Genomic DNA, 10,735 nt, shown 5'->3' with positions numbered 1-10,735 from the left:
CTCTCTCTCTCTTTCTCTCTCATACTCTCTCTCTCCTCACACACTTTTTCTCTACTCACACTTTCTCTCTCTATACAAATATATTTATATTATATTATATTGCGTATATATTATATTATATTAATTAGTACATATATATATATATATATATATATATATATATATATAAAAGTTCCGTATTAAATATTAAAAACTAGTTAACATTGATTAATTAATAATATTCACACCATTAATGTTTCTAATAAAATATTCAATTATCTAATATCTATTTCACAACAGTGCTATATATATATATATATATATATATATATATATATATATATATATATATATATATATATATATATATATATATATATATAAATTATAGGGTTAAATACAAAAACACCCCCTATGCTATTAACTTTATATCATATACCCATGTACTATACATAAATACAAAAAACTCCATCACATTACATTTTTTTCAAAATACTACGAAAATACCCATACTCAAGCGCGCGCGCGCGCACACACACACACACACACACACACACACACACACACACACACACACATATATATATATATATATATATTACTATTTTCATTTTACCATTTTCAGGCAATTTTACGTGGAAATTTTTGGTATTTATATTTTTACTCAAAAACATATAATTGTTTAGATTTTTTTAATTTTCTGAATAAAACCTTTTATTTTTGTCATTTTGAGTTTCTTACTTTTTTTACTCCTTATGTCTTCCGGTAGTTCAAACATCCTAAGATTACAAATATATTTACAATCCTATGATTGTTGAGAATAACTACCGGAAGACATTTAAGAAAAAAAATGAAGAAATTCAAAATGACAAAAATAAAAGGTTTTATTCAAAAAAATTAAAAACAAAAAAAGCTAAGTAATTAAATGTTTTGGAGAAAAAAATATAAACATCCAAGTTTCATAAATAAAATTGACCGAAAATGTTAAAAAAATATAGTGGAAAATGGCTCAAACAAACCCTTATATTTATTGGTTTAGCAGGGATATTTTCGTCAAATTTTGGAAAAAATATAACAGTAGGGGATTTTTATATTTATGTGTAGTACAGGGGTATTTGATACAAAATCCATAGTACATGGGTGTTTTGTATTTAACCGTAATTATAACACGCTGGTTGGTTGGTAGTGGATCCAAGGATTCGTAACTCTCAATAGAAATCAGATTTAGCAGTCCAAGGTGTGCATTGGGCACGGATGACAATATCACTTTGCTTAGCTTCTTTGTTAGTGTTAGAAACACAAACCAAACCGCACAAATGTTTTATATTTTTAGTTAATACTAGTCCAATAATTGAATTGTTATATGTAGTGAAGAAATTAAGAGAGAGTTTGAAAATACTAGTCCAATTATTGTTATCTAGTGAAGAAATTAAGAGAGAGAGAGAGAGTTTGGAAAGTAATAAGAAATAGGAAATGGTATATTTGGGTGTGCAGACCCCCTGAGCATACTTCACGTGACCATGAAATTCGAGGAAAGCCCCCCACCTCCTATCCATTTTTCGAGACAGTAGAGAGAGAGAGAGAGAGGGCAATTAGATGAGAGAGAAAGTCAGTTCACAGCTCCATTACAGAAATCATAATTTTTTTACAGTTAGTCCAACTCCAACAGTGAATAATGACCCCTGTCGTGTCGTGTGTTTGTCTCTTTGCCCTTCTTCTTTCCTTTTATCTATTTTCCATCAAAGAAAGCTGTCTTAGTAGAATATATATAATATTGGGTAAATTACAACCAACCCCCGAGTCAAGTCAAATTATGAAAAACTTTACTCATGTTTGGGTAATTACAATTATACTCATCAATTACGAATGTTCTTATACTTACACATCTATGGTGTCAAATTCAACAATATTTTCTAGATTTCATGTTCTCTAGTTTATACTCGTTTTGTGCAAAAATACAGTTTCTGATGCACCACAATCTGATATATACAAACCAATAAACACATATTATGATCATCCTACTTCGAAATATAGAGCTCGAATGGGATAAAACAGATACAAACTTGAGAATATTACATATAACCTAGAAAATTTCACTAAATTTGACACCGCAAAAATGGACGTGTAAGAAAATTCATAATTCCATGAAAAAGTGGGATTTTTCATAATTTTGCGTTATCTGAGTTGTTGCGGTAGTTTACCCTATAATATTAGTCAAACCTAAGGGCGTGTAGTCTCGACAGTGACACTAATTGGCGCCTTACATTTGATGACGTCACACAATAACTCTGGTTCGCTAGATCTGAAGATTACACTCATTATTATTACCTAAGCACACTGAAAGCTATTCCCCCTTTCCCCATCTTCCTCCCTTTCATCACCATCATCATCAAAGATTCTTCTCCATGCTTTTCTTCCTCTTCATCAAACGACGACACCTGTCGTCGTCTGCTTCTCCTTTCCAAGATTCATTTTTTCTTTGAATCTCCATTAATTTTAATTTCAAGGATGACGACGGTGTACAGTACCGGTCTGTGTTCCTCAATCTCCAGGTACAACAACAACAACAACAAACATATATTCTTGCTTATTAAATCACTATCAGTGCTACTACTACTCACTGCATTAATCCCACAAGTAAGATCAACAACAAGTGATTACGACGCTCTTCTTGCTTTGAAAATGTCGGTGGACCCATCTTCCAGCCTGCTTCAATGGGGTGTAGCCAACAGTACTGATATCTGCACGTGGCAAGGAGTTAAACAATGCCTTAATGGCAGAATCACAAAGCTCGTGGTCGAAGGATTTAATTTGAGCGGCCATTTAGATTCCGAAAGCCTGAATCAGTTGGATCAACTCAGAGTACTCAGCTTCAAACAAAACTCACTCTCCGGCCAAATCCCACCACTCTCCGGCCTAGTCAATCTCAAGTCTCTCTTCCTTAGCAACAACAGATTCTCCGGCGGAATATTCCCTGCTGGTCTTTCTCTTCTTCATCGTCTCAAAGTTATCGATCTTTCCGGTAACGAGTTATCGGGTCAGATTCCGGGTTCGCTTGTCGATTTGCCTAGATTGTATCTTCTTTACTTGCAGGACAATCGGTTCAGTGGCGCTGTGCCTCCTTTTAATCAAAACAGTTTGAGATTCATCAATGTGTCGAATAATGCACTTTCCGGAGAGATCCCGCTAACTCCACCGTTGCTCGGATCGAATCGAACTTCGTTCGTCGGCAACATCGGTTTGTGCGGCGAACAAATTAATAAACCATGCACTCTTTCCGGCCCTTCGCCCAGTCCATCGTATCCAACAATACTCCCAAGTCGGAAGACGAACAAGAAACTTATAATAATAATTGTTTCGAGCGTCGGCGGGTTTTTCGTATTATGTGTTTTAGCGCTAGTTTTAGTTACGTGTTTGCGGAGGACAAGTAAGCGAAGCGAGGTACGTTCTAAAGCGGTGGTCGGACGAGGTGTGGATGAGGCGGCGGCGGCAGCTACTCCTCCTACTAGTAGTGGCGGTGATAACGGTGGTGGTGGAGATAACAATAATAATAATAAACGGGGGAGTATTTCTTGGGATGAAGGAAACGGGAATTTGACATTTCTTGGATCGAGTGATCAGTTGATGAGTTATGGTTTAGAGGATTTATTGAAGGCTTCGGCGGAGACGTTAGGGAGGGGTACTATCGGAAGTACTTACAAAGCGGTTATGGAGTCGGGGTATATTGTTACTGTTAAGAGGTTAAAGGAAGCTCGGTATCCGAAAATGGAGGAATTTAGAAGGCACATCGAGATTCTTGGTAGATTAAGACATCCTAATTTGGTTCCACTAAGGGCCTATTTTCAGGCGAAGGAGGAACGATTGGTTGTGTATGATTATTTCCCGAACGGAAGTCTCTTCTCTCTCGTACACGGTATGCTGTTCTGTTTGTTTTTTTAAACTTTCCGTAAATAACGAATATACGTTGCAAATTTTGAGCGATTAGTTATTGCAATTTGAGATGAACCGGTCGCTAGATTCGATGATAAAAAGTTATATACATAAAATCTTTGGCTGTGTTTGGTAAGCTTTTGGGCTTCCATTTCCATTTTATTTTGGGGAAAGATGTTTTGGGAGAAGAATTTGAAAATTAAATAAAGTTTGTTTGTGTTTTGGGAGGAGACAATTTGTACTGTAGCAAGTCAAATCATGTCTGAAAGGTGTTGGAAAAATGTATTTTGGAAGAAGAATTTAAAAGATAAAGTGATTTGATTTTGTATTTTAGTGAAGACAATTTTCACTGTAGCGGTCAAATCATGTTTGTTAGAGAGAAATATTTGAATTTGTTTTGGGGAAAGTTTTTGAAAATAGTGTAGAAAGATAATTTTCATTTTGGGGAAAGTGTGGAAAGAATTTGAAAACGGTAACAAACATAGCCTTTTTTACGTTTGCGAGTTTAAAATTTCTATTAGCACGTTGATTGATGCTCGTGCTTTGCTAAAAGTAGAGATGGTAGATATTTTAAATTTCGACTTTTTACGCGTAACATTTGCGTTTTTGTGTATGTTCTGCGATGTTGAGTTATATTAGATCTTCGAATAACCACTACATATGCAGGATCAAGATCTTCAGGCGGTTCATCAAAGCCTCTTCACTGGACATCATGTCTAAAAATAGCAGAGGACTTAGCAGCAGGGCTGCTCTACATCCATCAAAACCCCGGCCTCACACACGGAAACCTCAAATCCACAAACGTACTATTGGGTTCCGATTTCGAATCTTGCCTAACCGATTACGGATTAACCCTATTCCGAAACCCGGACTCACCGCCCGAGGAATCATCCAGCGCATCTTCCCTATTCTACAGAGCCCCCGAGTGCCGGGACCCGCGAAAGCCGATAACGCAACAAGCCGATGTGTACAGCTACGGTGTCCTCTTACTGGAGCTTCTAACCGGAAAGACTCCTTTCCAAGACCTGGTCCAAGAATACGGGTCGGATATTCCTAAATGGGTCAAATCCGTTCGGGAGGAGGAGACTCATGAATCGGGGGACGACCCTAATTCTTCGGGTAATGAAGGGTCTGAAGAAAAGATGAGTGCTATCTTGAATATAGCGATGGGGTGTGTTTGCGTTGCGCCCGAGAACCGTTTGGCGATGAAGGATGTGTTGAGGATGATGAGAGAGGCGAGAGGGGAAGTTCAATTGTCGTCAAATAGTAGCGACCATTCTCCCGGGAGATGGTCCGATACTGTTCAGAGCTTGTCCAGGGAAGATCACTCCAGCATATGATTTTTATTTGATTTTTGGTTTTGGTTGATGGTTATATCAATTTAAGAAGCAAACCATATTTGTGTATTCTTTTTTTTTTTTCTGGTTTTAACATTCATCTATTGATTGATTACCCGCTTTTTTTTTCATTTAATAATAAAAAATAAAAAATAAAAAAATATGATCTGTGATTTATATGGTTATAGCATTACAGGGCTTGATTTGGAGTGTGGTGAAATGTTATGGAGGTGAAGTTTAAGGAAACTTAGTAACACCACATCCAAAGAGATGGATGGTTATTGGTTACCTATTCCATTTCAAGATTAGTTCAACAGAAGGGTGCAAATCAGTGGAAATCATCAAGTCGAGTTTGACACATTTCGAAGGACTTGAGCTCGAGTTCGAGTAAATTTTTTAGCATAAATTCGAGCTCGGTGAGCTAATATATAGGCTTAAGTTCAAGTTCGCTCTTGTCACTAAGGTTAATTGAATCTTCAAGTTTTTGAACGCTTGCATAAGAACTTTTGAATTAAAAATAGGGTTAATAGCATTTCGTCATTTGAACTTTGTCCGTTTTTGCATTTTGTCACCTTAACTAAAAGAGTTGCACAGGTACATCCAAACATGCATTTTTGACGCACGTAACCACCTCGGGCGAATATTCTGACGAATCTTCTCATTTTCCAGCACACGCACGTTGTACATGCTTAATGTAAGGATTTTTTAGCCTTTTTCACTCCAAAAAATTGTGGGCCCTATTCTTTTATCTCTTTTTTTCTCCTCTCTTTCTGTGTCCTCTCTCTCACATGCACACTCATACAGACGAAGAAGAAAAAAAATCCTCCCATGCCACCAGGTCCCCTTAGACACGGCCATGGGCCGGTTTTCCGCCCGGAACTGTCCCGAACCGGCCCGTTGACTGGTGAACCGGTACCGGAATCGTAAAGCGGCCCGTGTCCCTCGGGATGGGCCCGGTTCTGGAATTATGTGAATCGTGAACCACCGGTCCGGCCGGGTGGTTCTCTCGGATTTAAAAAAAAAAAAAAAAAACTGAAAAAAACTGAACTGACCCAGTGAAGCCGTTTATTCCATTTATTGGCAACAATTTATTCCAAAAGTTCACAGATTTGGGGCACAAATACAGTCCAATATTCAAGATTTCTCTTGGGAACAAACTCTATGTTATAATAAACTCACCATCTCTTGTAAAAGAAGTTGTTCGAGATCAAGACTTCATTTTCACTAATCGGGACATTCCTGTTGTAGCAATTGTTGCCACTTGTGGTGCAAACGGCGTCGTATTCTCCGAGCTCAATCCACAGGGGCGAGCGATGAGAAAACAAGTTTACTGGTGAAGAGGGCGAAGGAATTGCGTCTCAGTTTCTGGTCGTGGCACCGAAGATTGTTGATTTGTTTGGAAAGCCGAATATTTCCGATTTCTAACCACTTCTTGCTGGCTTAATATTCAAGGAGTAAAGAAACAGATGAATCATAACATTTGTGATGAGAAATGTGAATAAATTCTTGCTCGTGATGAATTGTTTTATTTTTTATTTTTTTGGAGTGATATTTGGAGAAACAGAGCATCAATCTTAAAAAGCAGAAATTCTTGACTGAGATAAGGAATTAAAAAAAGAAATTGGTAATGATGTTCTCCAAGTCAACTTATTAGAGATAAACTAATAAGAAGGAGAGAATTTTAGTTCAAAACAAATTGCAGAAAGCATCAAACTAGATTTCACACACACATATATATATATATATATATATATATATATATATATATATATATATATATATATATATATATATATATATATATATATATATATATATATATATATATATATATATATATATATATATATGCATGTTTCATATATCTTAGATGAAATAAAATTTTATTGGAGGACCATACGCTTGCGGCTTGTAGATGAAATGTAACAATGTATAGACAAACTGAAGGTAGTTTTATAAATATGACATAAACCAGCCAAATAAATATTTCATCTATATTTATCTTTGAATTTGGCTGGCTAATCTGTAACAGCATGTGTGCCGAGTAACAACTGGTCAAAAAAGGAAGAGCAAATCAAGCACGTAAAGAACGAGACCTAGCAGCTGCTCTCTCTAATGCTTTTAACCTGTTAGCTTCCATGCGCTCCTTTTGTTCTTCCGACATCTCAATTTTATTACGAAGAATGCCAGCATCACTGGGTTCCACTCTCTCATTCGCCACCTCTTCTTCAACTTGCACAGGTTGCGATGTTTCCTGCCAGAAAAAAATGCATTTAAAGTAAGTATTATAATTATTCCACTTCGTTAGAGAAAAACATTGTCCCGTAATTTCCTTGTTGTGGCTCTTTAAGAGTAGCTGCCTAACTCATTCTAGCTGGAGCAAACTGATCAAAACACTCGCTCGAAAATGGTAGCGATTCGTACCGAAATTGAAAAAACAAAGAACTTACTTGAGTGGCTTTCTCCCAGATGCTCTGAGGCATGTCTTCTTGAAAATTATTCAAGTCTTCATTTTGTAAATCATTTTCTGGGAAAGGACTTGGCATGTCAACGTCACCTGTAGAATCTGCGCAAGAAAGAAAAAAACGAAAACATCAATCAATCAAGAATACAAACCACTAATTTCAAACCATTCATTTTGCTGAAATTACTTCCAATAATGTAAGATTTTTGGCGTCGAACCAGTTGTGTATACAACCAACCAAATGAAAGCATTTTAAAGATTGGTTAATAAAACTGAGGTACCTTGTTTATCTACCGAGTTCTGTTGGACTTGGGGCTCCTGCAGCTTTGCTAGGTCTATTCCATTAGCAACTTTCTCTCGTAGTTCTCTAAGACAGATCTACTTGAAGAAAAATGTAAATTAGAAAAAAAGTCAAGAAAACATACATTCAAGGATTAAATATAAATTATGTAAGTTAATGAATTGCAAGTATAGAATTTATGATGCTCAAATAAATTTATGATACACTTCTATTGAATTATACCCGGTTGTTTTATGTAGAAAAATGTTTCTCATACAGGTAATCAAATTCCAGATTAGATAGAGAGATACACTTGTATTGAAACACAAATTTTCATCGAGACCAGTATTTTGATTTGAACCAATTGCTAATTGGCATTTCAACTTGTGAATAAATTTGGAACCTTCATAGTGTATTGGAGAAAATGGAAATATGAGAAAAAAATAGAGTTAAGTACTAGCATGACACACTTATTCTAATATAAAGCAAAAAATAAAAAGTCTTAGTACAATCAAATATTCTAGACATATTTGACAATATTCTCAAATTCCAAAATCTTCAGCTTCAATCTATTTTGAAGGGATTTGAATAGCATTACACATATCATTGCTGAAACTTACACAACCCAGACCCCACTCGTTATTAATTGGGCACTTAACCTGGAATACAAATACAAGTTACTTATTTAAATATTCCTTTTATGCAAACACTATTTGATTTGCATTTTTGTTACTTATATAAGGATCAAACAAGGTATAGAACTCTTCTTAAAATCAATTAAAATAATAAAGATTTAGATTTAGCCTAATGGTGCGTAATAAAGGTAAGAAGCACCAAAGGAAGAAGTTAAAATAACACCTAATCGACATCTATGAGAAGAATAGTTCAACTAGCTACAACACACACTTATCACACAGTAATTAACCTATGTACTTTGATTACATATTTAACAAGGATAATTTACTATTGAAATCTGTAAGGAGGGAAAGGCTCGTACGTAGAAGAAGGCACCATCTTTGAGCGTCAAGTGGAGAGGTATAAGATACCATATACCCACCCTAGTAGAGAATGGCATGCAGATTGAGTTCTCTTTTTTATTAGTACACTAGAAATTCACCCTTAAATCATATTTTATGAAGTGATCACAAATTATGTTGCCAAGTTAATACAATACGAAATTGTTTACTAAGTAAACAAAGATAATAAATACAATAAGGTTCTGCTTGTCCATGAGTTGCTACTTGCTAAGCCTAAAAAACTTAGACAAGATCATATCATCATCTAGATTTTATAGATACCAATAATAATACCTTCTGATTCCTATCATTTTCTTTTGCCGATCTACAAAACGAAGTAATACAAAACTTTAACCATAACAAGGGAAATAGTCTCAAGACAAATATTTCCACACTACAGAAGTTCGAAATCGTAAGAAGCATACAAGGAAGAGAAATGCTCATTCCCTACTCTTAAGAGTCAACAAACCAGTGAACATTAAAATATAAACGATTAAATAGATCCAACAATGAAAAGAGGAATTTCTTGCCTTAACACGCTTTGTAGCACCCACTTGTTCCACCTTATGTATGAATTGATCAAAGTTGTAATAGGGAAGTAAATGCGAGTGCCATTCGGCATATAGCCGAAGAAGGTGTCGCAAATCATTAACCTGTATTAAAATAGTTAGATTCAAGAAAGATAAAATAACTCATAAAAAGAGAGGCTGAATAAATAAATAAAAAACTCATAAAAAAAATCCTAATTATATCATCATTTTTCAAAGAAAACTATTTCAAGCCCTAATCACAATTTTGTGGATATATATAACAAACTGGGCAACTGCAGGTTTCCACAAACAAAAACATCAAAAAAAAAATGCTATACATCTGTGCATTAAACCTAACCAGCTAAACAAATTTCAATTTTAAATTTTAAATGAAGAAAATAAAAACATTTTCTAAATTAATTGTTGGAAAGGGTAATTTAGGGATTTTGACCTCGTGGCCGCGGCCGCGGCACTTGAAGGCGCGGGGAAAGTAGCGGAGGATGTGGCCGACGCCGGAATCAGAGAGAAGAAGATCGGGGGTGAGTTTGGGCCTGGTTCTTCTCGGTGGCTTCTGCTTCGGCTTCTGGTTCGGGAGAGGTGGCTTCGCACTGAAGTCGGAATTGGAAGGAGGATCTGCGTTGTTGTTGTTGATTTCGGAGTTGGGGTTGGAAGGACAATCGCGGGACCAGTGGCCGGGGCGGCCGCACTTGTAGCACCCAGTTGGCGCTGCGCCACCACTAACGCCGCCTACTTTGCTCATTATGTTTCTGTGTGTCGTATTCGTGAGATTGGGTGGAGGGACTCCTTTATATATTTTATTGTTACGAAATTTTATTTTTTATTAAATTTTGGGTTTTGGCGGGAGCACATGGAGGGAAAATAAACTTTTTTTTCTTTCTTCTTAATATATATATATATATATATATATATATATATATATATATATATATATATATATATATATATATATATATATATATATATATATATATATATATTTTTTTTTTAAAGAACTACACTATTAACTAGAGCTGGACTCGGTTGGGCCGGTTGATCACCGGTATAAAAAAGACTCATCCTATAATCAATTTTGTTCAAATTTGAAAATTATTCTGACCCCACCTTTGTAGGCCGATTGATGGTTGACAATCAAATATTTGGTTCCGAAATGATTTGATTGTTCGGTATATCCAACCACT

At 35.8% G+C, this 10,735-nt stretch overlaps 2 protein-coding genes across 2 annotated transcripts; one reads left to right on the top strand and one right to left on the bottom strand.

The window, feature by feature from the left end:
- Window positions 1–2,214: 2,214 nt before the first annotated feature.
- On the top strand, window positions 2,215–5,407 carry LOC105954281 (inactive leucine-rich repeat receptor-like serine/threonine-protein kinase At1g60630). The gene is made up of 2 exons (XM_012977955.2): window positions 2,215–3,892; window positions 4,576–5,407. The coding sequence occupies exons 1-2, from the start codon at window positions 2,488–2,490 to the stop codon at window positions 5,247–5,249; spliced, it is 2,079 nt and encodes a 692-aa protein (XP_012833409.2). The 5' UTR covers window positions 2,215–2,487; the 3' UTR covers window positions 5,250–5,407.
- Window positions 5,408–7,179: 1,772 nt separating this feature from the next.
- Window positions 7,180–10,333, bottom strand: LOC105954259 (zinc knuckle (CCHC-type) family protein). Its single transcript, XM_012977932.2, has 5 exons — window positions 9,988–10,333; window positions 9,537–9,659; window positions 7,992–8,088; window positions 7,697–7,812; window positions 7,180–7,500 (listed from the first exon to the last, which is right to left on the bottom strand). The coding sequence occupies exons 1-5, from the start codon at window positions 10,294–10,296 to the stop codon at window positions 7,321–7,323; spliced, it is 825 nt and encodes a 274-aa protein (XP_012833386.2). The 5' UTR covers window positions 10,297–10,333; the 3' UTR covers window positions 7,180–7,320.
- Between the last annotated feature and the right edge of the window lie 402 nt (window positions 10,334–10,735).

The sequence above is a fragment of the Erythranthe guttata genome, chromosome 12 (genome assembly GCF_056151865.1).
Source record: "Erythranthe guttata isolate IM_541 chromosome 12, IM_541, whole genome shotgun sequence".
NCBI classification, from domain to species: Eukaryota; Viridiplantae; Streptophyta; class Magnoliopsida; order Lamiales; family Phrymaceae; genus Erythranthe; species Erythranthe guttata.
This window is presented reverse-complemented; position numbering and strand designations above follow the sequence as displayed.